The 19,446-nt window shown below is 41.3% G+C and overlaps 1 protein-coding gene across 1 annotated transcript in view; it reads right to left on the minus strand.

Annotated features, from left to right (window-relative positions):
- The window catches only part of COL25A1 (collagen type XXV alpha 1 chain), a 195,500-nt gene that overhangs the window by 36,621 nt on the left and 139,433 nt on the right, over positions 1–19,446 (minus strand). Inside the window, exons 18-27 of the mRNA XM_075929187.1 lie at positions 17,272–17,340; positions 14,318–14,362; positions 12,520–12,564; positions 10,673–10,750; positions 7,919–7,942; positions 6,409–6,453; positions 3,253–3,297; positions 2,892–2,972; positions 1,886–1,948; positions 40–90 (exon numbers count right to left, since the gene is read on the minus strand). Coding sequence (XP_075785302.1) covers positions 40–90; positions 1,886–1,948; positions 2,892–2,972; positions 3,253–3,297; positions 6,409–6,453; positions 7,919–7,942; positions 10,673–10,750; positions 12,520–12,564; positions 14,318–14,362; positions 17,272–17,340 — 546 coding nt within the window. The remainder of the gene's footprint in view (positions 1–39; positions 91–1,885; positions 1,949–2,891; positions 2,973–3,252; positions 3,298–6,408; positions 6,454–7,918; positions 7,943–10,672; positions 10,751–12,519; positions 12,565–14,317; positions 14,363–17,271; positions 17,341–19,446) is intronic.

Here is a 19,446-nt window from a genome sequence, read left to right on the forward strand (position 1 = left end):
ACAAGCATTACAACAGGGAGTGAGGGAAAAAAGTCTTACCATAGGGCCTGGTGACCCATGAGGTCCTGGTGGTCCTGGCGGCCCTATGATCTACATATAGAAAATGATGTCATTAGCTCATGTAGTGAAGGGAATTCCCCTTGTAAATAGAGGAAGTCAGACTCTTTCTCCAGATCTTCACTAATATCATTTATTAGGGCTGGGGGCGAGGAGATCATTCGAATGTAAGGCTTAATCCTAATGCTGAACTCAGTACAACAGCGGCGAGGAGTCCTGTGGCACCTTATAGACTAACTGAAGTGTTGGAGCATAAGCTTTCGTGGGCAAAGACCCACTTCGTCAGATGCATGTGACGAAGTGGATCTTTGCCCACGAAAGCTTATGCTCCAACACTTCAGTTAGTCTATAAGGTGCCACAGGACTCCCCGCCGCTTTCGCAGATTCAGACTAACACGGCTACCCCTCTGATACTCAGTACAACAGGTAATCAGGTTATTCAGCTTTCAGCATGTGCTTGTTACAGGCTGGTTTACTTTACTGATCTCACCAAATTCAGAAAGAAGAATTTAATTCCAATGTTTATAATATTTAACACCACTTCTCACACTTGGCTGAATCCAGATAGGGTTGTGACAGCAGCATGGAGCCACTGCAGGGCTGCCAAGTGGCACAACCAGCACAAATGGCTTTTCTAGCCAAACCTCTGAGGTTAAGCGCGGTGTCGACAAAGTAGGTTTTAAAATCTAAAACAGGATGAGGAGAGAAAAGTTGACAATGGCTGGTGGGAATCTTCTGGGAATGGAGAGGAGCAGTGACACCTCCACCAAGAGAAGAAGATGAGGATGAAAGCCAAGGCTGTTTTCTCTAGGGGAAAAGGCTTTTACAAAAGCACAGTTGTTCAGCAAATCTGTGCTGAGATCTTTTGAGTTCCACACACACATCATGTTGGAAAGTAACTAACTGATTTTTCCCTTAAGAGCTAGAGTGAGATATTTATACTCTGTTGTGAGAGATGGTACCTAGAGTTGCTAGGTTAGGGAGCCAGCAACTCTTGAATTCTTATCCTAGCTCTAACATTTGACTCCTTTTTGTCTTGGGCAAGAAATTAACCTTTTTTTTGCTTCAGTCTCATGATCTATAAAATTGAGCCAACAGTGTGTACCTACATCACAGGAGCCTCATGAGGTTTGCATTTCTATTTGCAAAATGTTTTTAAGAATCACATATATGTCTGGTACTGCAAACACTTACTTATGTGAGCAATCCTGAATATACCCTTGGGACTAGTAATGCCAGTAAAGATGCACCTATGCATAACTATTACCAAGGTCAGGCCCAAAATCATTAAGGACTGGATACAATGCTTAACAAAATCAATGGGAGTCCTTTACGTGACTTCAGTGGGCTTTGTATTGGGGCTTACCATCATTATAGCCCTTTGAAAATCTAATTTTCATCCTTCCCTCTGAGATAGTCTCTGTACAAACTTGACAGATAGATAAACAGATTGCTGAGGCAGGAAATTCCCATTAATCTTATCTCTCTCTGATTCAACACAAGAAGGCTGCCAGTGGCTTATGCACGGGGGCTAGATGCTTATGTAGTTTTTAACTGTATAGCTTATGTCTAAATTAGCAAACTAGTGAACTGCTTTCCAAATAGACCCATTGTTCTCAAATTATTGTCCAACAGGCGTCTACCTTGTCCACCCTAGTTGATCACAGAGTGAAACATTTTGAAAACCCAAGAGTAGGAAATTAGGGAGGTTGGTAGGAGAGATCATCCACGAAGGTCCCTCCTGCTCTAATATGAAATGTTCCTCAGAATGAAAAGGTGGAGAACCAATGCTATAATGAACACATCCCAACAGCATGGCAAGACTTACAGAAGGACCCTGAGGACCAGGCAAACCGACATCTCCTTTTTCTCCTTTCATACCATTGGCTCCCTAAAAATAATTATAAAATGTTATTAAACAATTCCTGTTTTACTAACATTGACTTCACTCTCGAGAAAAGAACATTTCTGTAATTAAATATTTATGTTTTTCATAATAAAAGTATTACTTATAATGGAATTGTATCTCCAGCTGTCATGACTTTCATACTTGACAACATGTATTATAAATGTATGTTTATATTGCAAAACCCCATGATAATAGCTAGTAAGCACTACACCATTAAACAATTACAGATATTAATTTTAATATCCATGGTTAAAAATATAGGAAGAGCAGACAGCAACACATTTATTAAAAGCTCTTGTAATTAAACTGATTTCATTATATATTCTGTATGTGAGTGTGTGTAGGCATACACATACTATCTCTCTCACTCTCTCTCTCTCTAAATATATATATATATAGTCTCTCTCCATATGTAGATATACACCCCACACACAAATACATGGCGTATGTGTATAAAACCATTTTGTAAATACAGAACAGATTTTTCAGAAGTGTTTATGAAATTTTTTCCTTCCAGAGTATGAGTCATTCACTGAGGGTCCTGGTAGCGAGATATCTCTCTTTCTTTTATAATCAAGCAGCTCATTTTTCCTGAACCTTACCACATTTATTTTTGTCAAAGCACTGATGTGATTGATGACTAGGGCAGTGGACAAGAACATTTGTTCAACATACCAGCTAATCTCCGTCTTTCCAAAGTGAAATTTTATTTCTCCATATATAGAATGAAAAGCTCTGGCAAACAGCCTTTTGGTCTATTGTTCATGCTTTTTCCTACACTAGAAATGGAATAACTAGCACTTTCGTTTTATGGTTTTTGCTACTTTGGCAACTTACAAACATTTGAGAATTATCAAATGTGGAAGATATCATTGAAAAATTCAAATTAGCTTTCATCTAAATAAAATTTATTTTGCATACTTACCGGTAATCCTGGGAGACCAATTCCTCCCTTTTCTCCTGGCATGCCAGATTCACCCACATCCCCTTTCGAGCCTTTAGGACCCTGAAAAATAATCTTTTTGTCATGAAAAAGACTTGTACAATGCTCACACGTCAATAAAATCCTAGATGTGTTCAAGGATAAACCGGTACAACGCAGAGTGACCTTTTGTCTCTTAATTAGCATCACTGTATATCATCACTGCATAATATGCGATCGCTTAATGTGCCATGTCATATGATTATGAATTCTAAGCCCATCCTATCCATGACGTACAATGTTTTTTCTAAAAAAAGCCATAATTGTTGATAGGGTCTGGCACTAGGTGAAGTACTTGGTATACCTGCTCCCCTTCGGCTCCTGGAGTTCCTGGGGACCCTGGTTCACCCTGTAAAACATAAGGTGGAATAGTGTTATTTTCTCTTAATACTGCATTTATTGGTGATATTATGCTGTGCTAAATTATGTTGGTCAGTATCTCCCCTCCCCCCACTTCACACCTTATCCATGTACAGCAGCCCAATTAATGATACAACCCCATATTAACACTGAAGAGAATATGAGAGAGAGATGCCATCTGGTTAAACATGTGGAAGTTTATCTGTTATGGTATGTACATACATAGAATATTTACAATGAGCTCGGCCATGCAGCTATAAAATGACTGCACATTGGCTGCCTTACATGGGAGAAAAATGCCATCATCCTCCCAAAAAACACCTACTCTGCACCATTAGGGTCAAATGGGAGTTTGTCACTGACGTCGTGAACATAACATTAAGCCTCTGGTCAATGGTTTACTATGTTCAACACCATTACTGACAATTTGGGTGAATAAATATGGACCCCTCGAACCCTTTACATTTTCTTCCCTGGCTAATTTGACCATGTTATTCAACCAGGGAAGACCCTCCCTGCCCCACCAGAATGTGGGAGGATTCCTTGATTCCTGAATGTCCTTCCCAAGGGAGAAGGTGATACATAGGAGAGTAAGGGTGGGACCTTTGGTTCCGACCTCTGAAAGTCTGAATTCTGCTTTACCTGGCTCTTTTAAAGGGGAAAGTTTCCTTTTTTTGACAAGGGAGCAACCTCTTCATCTGTACCCCAGATTTTCAGAACCCCATCCCTGAGTGGGAGCTGCAGTTTCTTTGGGCTGCATAAATCCTGCTGAAATGACTTTCTATGACCTGACATATACTGTCCATTGCCAGTTTGTGAAAAGCAGTTTGACACTATTTTCTCACAAATTGCTTGCACTGACTCACACCTATTTTGGCATGTGATGAAAAACCTTTATATGAAAGAACAGTTTTAGATAAACCAAAAGTGATACATTTTTCCTGTGATATCATGGGATGTGATGCATCATACACTTAAACTAAATGACTTTGTTTCCACTGTGGGCTGCACAAAAGGGTATTTGCTCTTCACAAGAACTCATAATCACCAAGAAACTTTGTTGTTATGCAAACAAGATTTCCTCGAGGCTACATGATATGATAAGCTCTTATGAACTCTGATAATTATCTCTTAATTAATTAGTTAGCTATCCTACATTAGCTTAGGGAGTGATTCACTATTCATTCATCATATTCTGATTAAGAAAACCCATTTTAAGTCCAGGCAATGAATGAGTTAGACTGTAAAAACAGAGTACAATCTGGAGGTGATGGGGTGTACCAGGCCCCACACTGTGAAAGCTGAGCCTATCAGGCTCACCTGGCTGAAGAAGCCCTGCTCTCGCAGCCTTGCTGGGCATGCTCAGACTATAGCCCAGGTATAAAAGCCTGGAGAGTGGCTGACTGCTGAGGAGGAAGGATGTACTGCCTGAGCTCCTGCAGGCGAGCCGCCTGAGAGATCAGACCAGGAGACCAGCCAGCGGGAACCAGCCAGGGAGGCTTCCATCGTGGAGGAGGAGCAGCAGACGGATGCAGCAGCAGAGGCCAGTCAGCAGAGACCGGACACAGAAGGGCCCGGATCAAAGGATGCCGACGGGGAAGACGCTAGGAAGTAGCCCAGGGTGGAGAATTGCAGTCCCGAGAAGCTTAGCGTGTTTTAGGCGGACTACCTGCTGAGCTAGTGACAGGACATGCCCATCACTGACAGGGCCCTGGGCTGGGACCTGGTGGAGAGGGAGGGCCTCTAGACTCTGGCCTCTAGGCTGCATTGCCCTGGTGAAGGGGGAATTGCTAGAGACTCTGGCCGCTAGGCCACATTGCCCTGGGGAAGAGGAGCTCCAGGGTATAGCTGTGTCGGGGTTGCAGAGTGGCCCAAGGGCTCAACAGTGCCCCCCTGGGCAAGGGACAAGGGAACTACCCTGCGACACTGGACAATGAATAGCATACAGCTCCTATATGCTGCATCATACTAAATGTGTGCATCATACAACAAAATAATCTATCAGAATTTGATCAAATTTTGAACTGAACTGCAATTAATAAATGTTATGTAATTAGACATCTTTTATATTAAAAATGCATAGACCAAAAAAGAGAGAGCAAGGTACTCTGTTCCATTTTGTGTAGGTTTGCTGGAATGAAAGAGGAAACTCCCACCCACCCCCTTGCCTATCGCTATATCCCTGCAAATACAAGTCAGAATAAGGTTTTAGTTCTCTTAAGTGCCATATACGATGCTGGCTTAATGGGCCTAATGGTGCTCCACACCACCTAAGTGATGGATCAGTTGGCTTTGGGTGGTAGTCAGGGGAGTAGAATACAATGCTTCTTTTTGGAGCAGCAGTATAGGGTGCTGCAGGATGCAGTGGTTTTCTCTGTCGGACGTGTGTGTATATGTTACAAAAGCTGCATTAATATGTCCCCATATTTTGGCAGGCATTTCAATGGATAGTCCCATTACAGACTATTCCTGCTAGCCAAGAATGTGAACACTCTGGATGTTGATGTGTGCGTGGAAACCACTGTCTGGTGAAGCCGCTACTTTGAAAAATATGTGAATTACCCTCTCTGACCACAAGGCCATAGCCTTCTCCCCAGCAGAACATCTACAGATCAACCTCAGTGCAGATTTGGGCACAGTGGCTGAGCACGGGCGATTTTCTATTGGGCTCTTATGCAAAACAGAGAACTAAAACTGTTTTTATACTAATTAAGAAGAACCACAAGCAAATGTAAGCAAATGAAATACAGAACATACAACTGTACATGTAACATTTTTCTGGTTCACTGGCAATTTTGAAAAATGGGAAAAAATCATTTTGGGTTAAATAAAACATTTTGTTTCATTTTTGAGCACTTTTAACTTTTAAAAAAATTAAAGGAAATTTTGAGAGAAAGAATTTAAAACATTTTATTTAGAATACTTAAAAATGAAACATTTCAATTTTTAGAGAATTATGTTTTGTTTCTTTTCTGAAAGATTCAGTGTCATTCAATGTATATTTTTAACAGAAAAAATGTTTCAGTGAAAAAAAAATCACCCAGCTGTATTAGAGAATCTTAGACTTTTAGAGGGGGATGTGGCAACAAAGAAAGATCACCTTTGGTCCTTGTGCTCCTTGAGGTCCGGGTGGCCCTGGTGGACCCTATACAAAACAGATAAACCTGTTAGCTGTGGACCACATAAGCTCTCACAGGACATATTGGATACACATATGTATGAACTTCACCATTGTTAATAACACAACCAGTCTTTCTAAGAAAACTTACAGGGAAGGACCACATCAGCTACAAACAGGTTGTTAATTTATTACACCTAACAACACACACAATGGAGTCACAAAAACCAATGACAAAACAATACTGCACATTTGTGGTTTTGAACTAATGAAGGGGATGCTGCTTCCATGGATGGCAATGGCAAAACATCCGTTGATTTTGGTGGGAACATGACTGAATCCCAACGTATGAAACATATAAAAGCTGGCATCAGGGTCTGATTTAGGGCCCACCAAAGTCAAGGGACACTCTCCTACTGACTACAATGGTTCTTGGATCAGGCCCTTAGTGGCTATTGCTAGAAGATACTTATCTCTCAAATGTCTTTGAGCGTGTTCAGTGCTTTGTGGGAGGAGGACAGGAGTCATTAACTCATCCCCTTTTGTCTAGCAACTGTAGCAGAACCAACCTACAGAATTGTTGACTATTCTGAATGTTGTGCAAGGGGGGGGGGGGAATGCATTAAAAAATCATCAATAAAACAACATTTACAAAGATGGCAAAATGGGCCCAATGAAAAATTTAGAGACAAACAGTCCAAAAAGGAAATAAATATTTGTATATTATATATATAATTTGATCAAATCTGCTGCTCCATGGGAGCCTAATTCTGTAAAACTCTAAGTGCATTCTAGAACACACTGAAACCCCTATGTTTCCAGTGAAGTCACATACAAGGCCAAACTATGGCCCAATGTCTATAAACCTCCAATGGCAGTTACTGAGAGTGCAGAGCACAAAAATACTCAGAACTCTGCAGGATGTGAGCTGTAGGTACTGGAAAAGTCTCAGTACTTCATATAACTAGCTCTTCTAACAGCATCTGGTAAGAAAGGGAAGAAGAAATCCTCACACTAAGTCTTTCTCTTATATTCCTGCTTGTAAACTGAAATAGGAAACTTTTAAGGGAAAAACTGAACTCCTGTGTAAAGTTTCCACCCAAAATCATTTAAAATAACTGTTTACCTTGAAAAATAAAGCTGACAACTAATTAATAAGAGATTTGAGAGCAAAGCAAATGCAGGATCTGCTCTCTGACTGCTAGTGCATACCAAAACCAACAATACCAACAATACTAAGAACCTTACACATCTAATCTGCTTCCTATTTTTATCAATGGAGTTTTGTCATTATTTTATAGTAATAGTTTTAGGCTTTAGTTTTCAAGAATATGTTCATTGTAAGGAAACATTTAGTGAATAGACACACATGATAATGAACAGGATCAACAACAGATAATGAAGATACACCCTAAACCAGCAGATGTACGAACATGCAACTATACAGAATAAAACAGCTACAAAGCACAGCAAGTCATGCAGTAGGAATTACCGTGACAGTTAGGGTGGTAATCCTCTGTGGGCAAAATGTATTAACAAAAGACAATGTTATCAGATGTGAATATTGAAATAAAGTATTTCACTTGTTTAATAATGAATTCCACAGAATCTGTGCTGCATCTGGGAGAGCTGTATCTTAGGCTGTGTCTAGCCCACATCCCTCTTTCCACAGAGGAATGTAAATTAGACACTTTGAAATTGCAAATGAACCGGGATTTTAAATATCCAGGCTTCATTTGCATAATTGCATAATGGCGCTCTTTCAAAAAAGTGCTATTTCGAAAGTTAAACCATGGCCTAGACACGGTTCTTTCAAAAACAGCAGGCTTTTTCAAAAGATCCTGTACTCCTTAAAAAATGAGGTTTACAGGATCTTTTGAAAAAGCGTGCCGTTTTCGAAAGAACTGCATCTATTACGCGATTCACCATTACGCGATTATGCAAATGAAGTGCAGGATATTTAAATCCCTGCTTCATTTGCAATTTCAACGTGTCTAATTTACATCCCTCTGTCGAAAGAGGGCTGTAGTATAGACACAGCCTAAGAGAGCTAAAGTGGAATAGTCATCAAGGTACACTGCACTTGGTATCAGTGGTTTACCCTCATTAATTTACATGGCATTTTTATGTAAGTGAAAACTTACAGGTCTGGCTATAAAATGTTCAGGTACAAATAAGATATACCTTAACAACAGTAGAATTTGAGGAAGGAAAATGTTTGGCTCCTCTATGTTTGTATCTATCTGTGAATTTTCCGCAACTCTCTTTTGCCCAAGGCTGTTATTTTGCCCAATATTTTGAGGTCTCTGCTGATTCTGTCTCATTAACAAATACAATTCTACAGTTCCCAGAGCTGTGATTCTTGTAGTAATAACAGTACACAAACCACAATGTTAAAAAACAATATTGTGCTAAACGTGAAGTTGTTGATACACAATATCACTCATGTTAACTTCAGCTCTATTTAAAACATTTGGAAGACGGGCAGATCAATATTTTCATAATGGAAAAAGGCCAATAATTAGACTATTTAATGTTTAAGTTTCAAAGACAGAACCAATAAAAAGTAGTGAAAATATTCCAAAGGCAACACAAATTATCTGGTTGTATAGTTTAAACATAGAGCTGAACTGTGCTTACATTACGTACATACGAGTTTTCATTAACAATGTGACCTCTCGCACAAATAAGGCAGACAGTATTAGTCATGAAAATGGTTTTAACTATGTGCCAAGAAAGATGTTTATACATTTAAAGTGTCAATCTAAATATAAGATTTAGTTTTATTCAGTTTAATAGGCATGTAATTGCACAATCAAAACCTTTTTTTATAAAACTAGAATCATATCAATACAAACTAACTTTGGAACTAAAATCTCTAGCAGATGGCATTTTATATGGTAGTGCATTTGCATTCACCCTATATACGGAAGTATTTAAAGAGTTTAAAATAGCAGAAAAATTAAATTCTGCTAATTTACATAACAAATAATTAAACAAATTATACCAAATCCAGTAATTTATAGTTTTCACACCTGTTTCATTTCTAACTATATATTTAAAATTTTAATACACAAAGCACTAATTCTGCAGTTCCTCCCAAGATAATATGTCCACTTCAACTATTTGCTTTTGCCTCTGAGATCTAGGAGCAGACCCAAAGAGAGAGACTCATTTATGTATTTTGTGCTTGACCTCTAAGTCAAAGACACAAACTCTGCACAGTTCCTGCTTGAACTGTGATGATAATTTCTATATCTGTTTTCTGTGTTACTGCACTAAGACATCTGATTCTCTGGTGACATGAAATGGAATGGGAGGCACAAACTCGCTTCTTAGGCTGCTTTAGGATTTCTTCCCAAGTGGTGTAGGAATGCAGACAGAGGTGCTGTATCCTGTGAACTGTCAACTTCTCCTTACAATGTGAGAGGCACTGAGAACCCATCAATACTGAAAATTCCTATTCACTTCAATAGCATTTGCAGGTCCCAGAACCTCCAAGAATTTGGCACAATGAAAACTGCAGGTGAGCGCTTGCCTTCTCATAGGACTGAACTGTAGTCAGCAAGACCACCAAATGCTGTTCTTATAGCTTGCCAGTCACCCTGGGACACTTGGCTTTCACGTGAACATTCACTCACCCTTTTCTTAAAACACTTACTTTTCTGGGGCTGAGTAAATAAGGCCACCAAAGCTTAAGTCTATTTTATATATTTACTGCTAAGAATCCTAATTCGGGATGCTGATTGAATCCACAGCTTGCTAATGGAATCAAGTGAGTTGGTTTCCAAACCTCAACGTTTCTGCTCTTTTCATTTTGTGGAAAGAGTAAGAGGAGGAGGAGGAGGAGAAGAAAAAGACAAAGAAAGACAGTCAATATTATTCTACATGAACTGAAAAGCAGAAACTTCTGTGGGATCTGTGTAAATGGTTTATTAGATGAATTCAGCACTCACAGCTGTGGAGCCAGCAATGAATCAATTCTGTCCTCGTCAGATGATGTCAATAGAGTCCAGAGGAGATACACAGCTAATTCACTCACCATTTTATCAAGGAAACACTTTGTTTAACACCAAAAAAGAAAATCTACATGCCAAGCACTGGGGATTCCTAATTAATATGTCCAGGAAATGTTTAAGATACTATGGTGGAGTAATTTCATGTCCTATGCAAAAGAAAAATACAATTATGCCAAAGAGCTGTTCTTCCTGTATTGAGTCAGACAAGCTTCTTTATGCTCACATACCTGTAGAGCTTCATGGATATTGCCATTGTAGTCAATTATCTCGGTTGCACCTTGATCTCCCTTTTGTCCAGGTGGACCCTGAAACATATCCACCAAAATCTACATTATTTGAGTCAAGCACACAAAACCTTACTAATTGTTTTATCCTTGTCTACCTAGATTCTAGTCTGTCTGAGACTGTTTTATTCTATAGTGTTTTATTCTTTGTTTGAAAGATCTCCCTGTCCTTAAAAGTTCAGGGTCATTAAGATCCAAGTTTTGACTGGCGCACTATAGAGATGAGAATCAGAAAGGAAAGTTTAGATTTGAATCTTGTGTCTCCATTTGGGCCCCATAACTCATCAGTTTCTGTGTCCTATTATTATATTTTCGTTAAAGTGGTTTTCAGGGGCATGAAACTCATTCTATCTATTAAAAGGAATATTGACCTCTTTCACATTGCAGCTGAGACTATACTAGCAACAATGCTGATTAAACACAGTTATCATAAGCCTGTTTTCTGCAAAGTTTCCATGACTCAATGTAGCAAAGTGATGTTCAGTCTTCTGATACTTGTCCTATTTATTCAACTCACTTTCATTCCCTGAACTTTTCTCTGGATCTTGGAACATTATATTTTCTTGCTTTTTATAGGGTTGCCAGATGGTTTAACCAAAAATACCAACCCCCCCCCCCCCACAATAAACCCATTGGAGAAATAATTCTGTTGAGATCAAAGTTGTTGAGCAAAAACAACAACAAAAAAAGGATCCTGAGAGTTGTTGAGCAGCAAAACAAAGAAACAAACAAAAAAAAGTATGGACCCTTTAAGATGGCCATCACCATCTTTTTTTCCTGCTCCGGGCCAGATGGCTCCCTTGCGGAACCGAGTAAGCACCCAGTATTTTCACCTCCTGGCCAAGAAAAAAAATTAGAAAATAATGAACATTTTAGATGTCCGGTATTTTCTGGATTTTTTTTACTGGACAGCAGGTGAAAATACCAAACTGTCTGGGTCAATACCGGATACCTGGCAACCCTAGCTTTTATCATTTTCAATAAATCACAGACTACAAAAGTTAATCTAAAACTAAAAGCACTGAAAAAAGCCACTAAAAGGTGCTCTATCAGCCCTACTTTCTTAACTCACACAGGTAAAAAAAAAAACCAGACCTCGCTTACAAAATCTGCAAATCCCAAATCCCTCTATCCTCTCATCTTCTCAATCTACTCTCCCTTCCAGACCCAGCTAAAGAGTTTGCGGGGCCCAAGGCAGCATGCTGTGGTTGGCTGAGCCGCACAGCTACACAGCTCCCAGTCACAGCAGTGAGTGAGCGGCCAGGTAGGCAGGGCTGGGAGCTGAGCAGCACAGGGCCCTGAATGCATGTGGCCCAAGGCAACAGCCTCACTCGCTTTGCCCAAAGGCCAGGCCTGCTTCCTTCCTTAGAGAAGCCTGGGGCAGAGGGGACTTTCCAGATAGCTGGGATCCGGGCCAGTTAGCCATATCAGTACTTTAAACTTCACCTGGAATCAAATGATTGCTACAGCAGGCAAACACGAGCCAAACAGTATTGAAGGACGACTAATAATTTATGCAGTGTTGATTCCAGGAAGTAGAAAAACAAGGAAGGGAAGCTCACAAACTTCTCTCTCTCTTGTCAACAGAAGTTGGTCCAGTAAAAGATATTACTAATCTTCTAGATATCTAGAGTATGATTTATAACACAGCTTTTCTTGTTGATACTGTTATCAGCTCTCTTAATGCCACAACGACGTCAGTAACAATTGCATTTAACCAAGGATGGTGCTAATTTGCTTTCAACCGTGGTTGTTGACTTGGCCTACACGTAAGAATAAAGTGTACTTACCCTTGGACCTATAGCTCCTGAATCACCTTTATCTCCAGGGTTACCCTATGGAAAGGTAATATTCGTAAGCAAAAAAAAAAAAAAAAAAAAAAGATAAACAATCAGTCCCATATTGTTGGTAGTTTAAATATTTTTACTACCCTCCCCAAGCATATTTAGAAGGGAACAGATATACTTTATTTTAAAAAATGAAACAAAAACTTGATATGGATTTAAAACACCAACAGAATATGGGTTTTAATTACATAGGGGTATTTCCACTGAAGTCAGTGGAGTGTCAGGATTGACTCCGTTGCAGCTGAGAACAGAGTTTGGTTCTTTGCGTGTTGCATTTGCTACAGAATACATTATTGGGGTTGCTTAAGAAATAACAAAGGATTAAAAAAAAAAGGCAGACTTCAACTTAAGTCATTTAAACAACCTCCCTTTTCATGACAGCTTGGATACCCTGCTCTTAGAAGCTTTATCAAAAAGCTTCAGGGGTAAGTCAGGAACAGTATGGCTACACCACCTGGGGTTGGTCCAAGTCAGCTGACTTGGGCTCACAGGGCTCGGGCTGTGGAGCCCAAGATGCTATGTAGATGGAGTTGAGTACCTTAAGCTGAGCCTCCAAGTCTAGTGTAGACCTGGAATGAAACTGTGTCAACCCTAACTACAGTGACCTTGACACTACACTGATTATGGGAGGGTGTTATTAAGTTGGTGTAGCAGGCGGGTTACTGCAAAGGAGTACAGACACTTCCACAGTTGGGTTGATGTAAGCTGCCTTGTGTTGACCTAACTCTATAGTGCAGACCAGACATAAAAGAACACATTATTGAATGTGTAAAAGTCCAGTGAAGACCAACTTCCTCAGCATAAGGAAGAAATCAGGGGATATTTAATTGTAGTTTATACCATGTTGGTTCTTTGAATCACTTTTTTACATTTTATTGTTCACTATAGCCCCAGTTCAGAAAAGTATTTAAGCATATGTTCAACTTTGTGAAGTCAATGGGACTGAAGCACTTACATAACTTTGCATGTTTATGTGTTTTGCCAATGGAGATACTCATGTTGGGCCCATGTTACAAGCAATATAGAAACGATTCTCAGCACATCTTTGCTCTCTCAAAGTGATTCAATTAAACAAAAGAACAGTGCACTTTTATTGTGTGTAGATTCCTGGTATCAACTGAAAGACCACAGGAAGCATATGGTTTTGAAAAAAAAAATTGAAAATGTTTACTTTTGCTTTTTGCCAAGGCTTAATGTAGTTTTTCAACTAGTTAGAGGAAAAAATCGGAGACACCCAAATCTTCTACATCTTACTGCACAAGATTCAAAATAAATAGCCAGAACCACTCACAAAACATCAGCAGAATAATAATAAGAAATTATATTTAAATCAAATACTTTTCAAGGGTTATTGGATCAGCAAAATGGCAATAGTACCAATTTTAATAACTTTTTCCTCCCACCCCAAAGAAAATGGATTAAAACACACCAGTCTAACAGAGAAAGAGAGAGAAAGCAGGTACATGTTAAAAAGAAAGTAGACAAAAAAGAGACTAATCATTTTAAGATGTTACAACAGATAAAGAATGAGCACAGTAATGGTGTACAAAATGGTGTAGTGCTTCATTCTGCAGACCTGACAGTTAAAAAGTACAGCGAAACCCCTGGGAATTTTGCTTGTATGATGACTGCAGGATCAGTTATCATTTCTTTCGAAATGACAGTCCATGTCATGTTAACTAGTAATTTGCCCAGAAAATCCTCAGGTTACACCAAAAAAGGCAATTCAGTTGACACTGACCTTTGACCCCTTTGGGCCTCTAGCTCCAGATTCACCTGATTTCCCCTGTGTGGAGGAAGCCATAGAAGATGGACAGAAGAAAAATGAGAGAGAAAGGAAAGAACAGAGGCAAAAAGAAATTAGTTCTGGCTAGTAGTAGTAGAGAGCAGTGGAAACACTCTATTTTCTATGAACAACCTCATGAATCCATATAGTAATGAGTCTAATAGCACCCACAATAAAGAATTCTTTAGTATTGGTGTGCCTATGCTGTAGATTCCCTTCTTTCACAGGAATTCCACCAACTGTTCTCTTATTGATTCTTGCAGAGGACTGGCACAAATAATTCTGGCTTACAAGAGGTATCCTCTGTACTGTTAGGTCCTCCAAGAACTGAGAGGTGAATAGACTCTGAGCCCTGGTCTACACTAGGGACTTATTTTGAAATACAGGCAGTCCCCGGGTTACGTACAAGATAGGGACTGTAGGTTTGTTCTTAAGTTGAATTTGTATGTAAGTCGGAACTGGTACATATTGTAGGGGAAACTCTAGCCAAACATTTTTTTTAGTTTTGGATAGCATAGGGAAAGGTTAACTCCCCTCTAATGTTTGTTTTGCTGTCTGTTCCCCTGTTCAGAAGATTTCACATCTATTTCTGTCCCTGTGACAAACTCAGGACTAAAGGAGTAACTCATCAAATACCAAACAGCTCTGCACCATGCTTTGAGCTAATAGCTTTATTTCCACACACCACCCAGGGTTCTAGGAGGAGGGTCCTTTTTTTGCTAACACAATGAGACCAGCACTTTGTTTGTTTTGGTGGAGTCTTTGTTTGCCCAGGGAGCCCAGAATGTATAGGGGGAGGAGGGGCGGAGAGGCTGCTTTTGTCTGCTGTTCGGCAGCCTGTTGCTCAGGGGAGGGGGCAGCCTGTTGCTGGCAGGAGGGGAGGGGGAAGGCGTGCAGGATGCGAGGCCGCGGGGGGGGGGGGACAGCGGGCGTGGGGAGGCACTTTTCCTCTGCCCGGCAGCTCTGCGGGATCCCTGTCCCTGTGGCCAGCTGCTGCAGGCAGAGGCCAGTTGGAGCCGGCCGAAGAGGAGGAGGAGGTGGATTCTAGGACCCAGGTGAGCGAGCCCCGGGGACGCTGCTGCGCTCCGGGAGCCCGGCATGTATAGAGGGGAGGAGGGGCAGAGAGGCTGCTTTTGTCTGTTCGGCAGCCTGTTGCTCAGGGGAAGGGGCAGCCTGTTGCTGGCAGGGGAGTGGGGGGGGGGGGGCAGCGGGCATGGGGAGGCACTTTTCCTCTGCCCGGCAGCTCTGCGGGACCCCAGTCGGAGCCGGCCCGAGGAGGAGGAGGATCCTAGGACCCAGGTGAGCGAGCCCCGGGAATGCTGCTGCGCATGTGCGGGAGTTGCCTCACCCCGTTCGTATCTAGGGATCCGACGTAAGTCGGAACCACGTAAGTCGGGGACTGCCTGTATCTCCTCTTATTTCAAAATAACAAGCAGAGTGTCCACATTACCATGCCTGTTATTTTGAAATAACAGGCTGGTTATTTCAAAATAATAACTCCTCCTTTCCACGAGGAATAACAGTTTTTTCAAAATAGCAGTAGTGTGGACGCTCCACTGCTGCTATTTCAAAATAACTACCCCCCAGAGTCATTCAAAGTAATTACTACCAGTGCTACCTGGGGCTCTAAGGGTATGTCTATACAGCAACATTATTTTGAAATAACTAGTGTTATTTCAAAATAACTTAGTCTGCGTCTACACAGCAGGCAGTTATTTTGAAATAATGTTGAAATACTGTCAAGCTGGAGGACTTCTTACTCCGACTCCTGTAACCATCATTGTACAAGTAGTAAGGGAAGTCATAGGAAGACTTTTTGAAATATATGCTATGTAGATGCTCCCTATTTTGAAATAAGCTATTTTGAAATAAGCTACGCAATTGATGTAGCTCAATTTGCGTAGCTTATTTCGAGTTAAGCCCTGCAGTGTAGATGCACCCTGAGTCAAGGTAGTGCATCCACATTAAGAGAGCTTGTCTTGGACTAATTTTGAGGCTTCCCTGTAGTGTGAACACGCTATTTTGAAATAGTTATGTTAGGAGCTATTATTTCACCATAAGTTACTTTGAAATAATTTCCTAGTGTAGACACGCCCTAAGTGTTTACAGGATAGTATTGCTAAAATAAAGTGTTACCACAATAGTTTTCCCAGGAAGTATAGATGAATAAAGATCTACCAGAAAGAGAAGCGAGGGTACCTTTACAAGATCCATCAAAAGTAAAAAACTCAATCACCAACGCTGTAGAAAATGCTCGGAAGATATTACAATGTGTTTAGGGCTATTTATTTTTTCTTACGAAATTGGAAGACAACAAGCAAAATGGATTTTCTCTGAACTTGAAAGGTCACAGTGTTCAAACAGCGTGAACTAGGGTGTTTGTAGACACATTTGATTCAGGGCAGAGCTTCACCTTATATCAATTTCCATTGCTCTATCACCATTTATACCTAGTGAGGATCTGTCTCCTTCAGTCCAAACAATGGATTCCACTTCAGAACTAATTCTGCAGCTGCGAATTCTATATTACCACTGGCTGTTGGACTATACCACGGGTATGTCTACAGCTGGAGATATAATTTTCAGCTTGGGTGAATGTACACACAATAGCTATGACTGATCTAACACACTATAAATAGGAATGTAGCCATGGTGACTTCGGCTAGCTGTCCAAGTATAATCCCACCTATGAATTTAGGTCCATATTTCGGGCAGCTAGCTCATCTCATCACCCATCCTGCTGTGTCTATGGCATGGATAGATCTACCCAAGCTGGAAATAACCCCCCTTGCTGCAGTGTACAGGTATGAATTTACAGTGTTGTGCTTTGTTCTGTATTTCTGAGGTAGCTCTTGAGTATTTATATCTATAAAACTAACAAAAAATTGCCAGTGTCAAATCAGACTGACCTTTGGCCCTGGAACTCCAGGTTCGCCTCGCTCACCCTTCCCAGGGGGCCCTGCTTCTCCTCTTTCACCCTGTCAAAAAATCACAACACACATGGAACACTGGCTAACTTTCAAAAAGGACAAAGTTAGTTCAGAAAAACAAAACAGGGTATATTTTCAGGCCCACCTGACAGCTATAATGGGATGGAGAATATTTTTCCTAAGTAAATTTACAGCATTCCTGAAAGCAGAAATGGATGTTTCTGTAACTTGAGCTGAATAATTTTCTGTTGAACAAGACTGTATTATCTGAGAAACAGTATGTAACAAAAGAGCAGAATAAGGCATTCACAGAAGGAAGCAAACTTAAGGTAGCGCTGCGTCTTTCTTCCATTCTCATAATCCTTGGCTGAGTTAATTCCAGTACTCTGAATGAGAGTAGTTCATGTGATGGGTAAGAAAATGAAGGTGGCCTTTTTGGAACGTATTGGCAGTCAGTGCAGCAACAAGCCACTTTTTCTGGCTCACCCAGTTAGGTGAGCAGCTGTATTCTGCACGAGAGCCAGAGAATGCTTTTCACACAAAGTAAAGTTATACAGATTGTACCTCCAAAATCTGGCAACATCCCTGGCAACATCTTGGAGCCTGGGAGCCTAAGGGCAGGAGGTCCAATTGGGCTGGTCATCAGGGTCAGCAGCCCAGGTGGGGACAGCACGGGACTGGGGCTAGAGCCCCACAGCAGATTCCAGGAGCCCCCTGGAATGTGGGGCTGAGGCACGGGCTACGTAGTTTGAACTATCTAGCCCGTGCCGCACGGCACGGGGTTTGCACTAGCCGGCTTTTAAAAATGGTGGCGCCGGCTTTATGCTAATGAAGTCCGGGAAATTCAAATCCCGGGCTTCATTAGCAAGTTCGGTATGCATACATTACCCCGCTAGTTCGAACTAGCGGGGTAGTGTAGACATACCCATAAGGAATAACACTAAATTCGACCTTGCAAGATCGATTTTACGGTAGTGCAGATGTAGCACTGTGAAAATTGACATTCTTGACTTCTGAGTGGTTTTGACTGCTCTGGCCAGGACTTTCAACTCTACTGCTCTCCAGGAGAACAGGAAAAGTCCCAGGAAAATCTGAATTTTATTTCCTGTGTGGTCAGCATGGCCAGCAGACCTCAGAAGAGGCAGCACACCAGACCCTGACTTCCCAGAGTCTCAGATAAGCACCAGTATGGAGCGTGCAGGAGATCCTGGACCTCATTGTTGTGTGGGGAGAGGAATCTGTGCAGGAAGAACTATGAACCAGCAAAAGAAACACAGAAATCTATGCCAAGATTGCAAAGAGCATGGAGGAGGAAGGATACACTAGAGACACCCAACAGTGCTGAATGAAAATAAAGGAGCGGAGGCAGTTGTACCAAAAGACAAAAGGAGGCAAATGGATGATCTGGAGCATCACCACAAGCATGCCGCTTTTGTGAGCAGCTGCATGTCATCTTTATGGGGGACCCAAACACATCTCTAGCCAGCCAGTGGATTCCTCCCAAGAAACTCAACAGGCTACCTCGGGCAGCAGCGTGAAGGACAGCATGGATGAGGAAGAGGCGGAAGAGGAGAATGAACAGCAGGTGAGATGGGCAACTTATGTCGCCAATAACTTTTTATAACCTTGGAGAAGCTTCCTGCTACGACCTCTCGCAGCTGGGCACTGATCCTGGGGAGGATACTTCTGGTGCCTTCACATTTTTTACCTTGCTAAAAGTGGGTTAAGGCAATTGGGTGTGATCTGTGGCAGCCACTGTGGCTACATAGTAGGGGGGAGCGTTCCCCGGAAATACTTGATAATGTGTCTGGAGATGGAGTGGGAGTCCTCCCTGCACATCTCTAATAAAGCTCTCATACAGGAACTTTTTGATCCTTCACACAGAGTTTCTGGGGAGATCTGCCTTATTCTGCCCTCTGCAGTAGGACACCTTTCCACATTAAGCCAGCAGTAATTGGTCTGGGGTCATTGCAGCACAAAACAATGAAGCATAAGGTTCAGGTGTGTGGGCACAGTCAGTCAGCATCTGCTCCCTATAACTCTGTGTGATTCGGAGAAGACATCTCTCACATGGCAACCTGGGTGAAGCAGGGGAAGCTGTTAGGGCGGAAAGAAATGAGTGCATTATGGAATGCTGACAACATATAACCAGAA

The sequence above is a fragment of the Pelodiscus sinensis genome, chromosome 5 (genome assembly GCF_049634645.1).
Source record: "Pelodiscus sinensis isolate JC-2024 chromosome 5, ASM4963464v1, whole genome shotgun sequence".
NCBI lineage: Eukaryota > Metazoa > Chordata > Testudines > Trionychidae > Pelodiscus > Pelodiscus sinensis.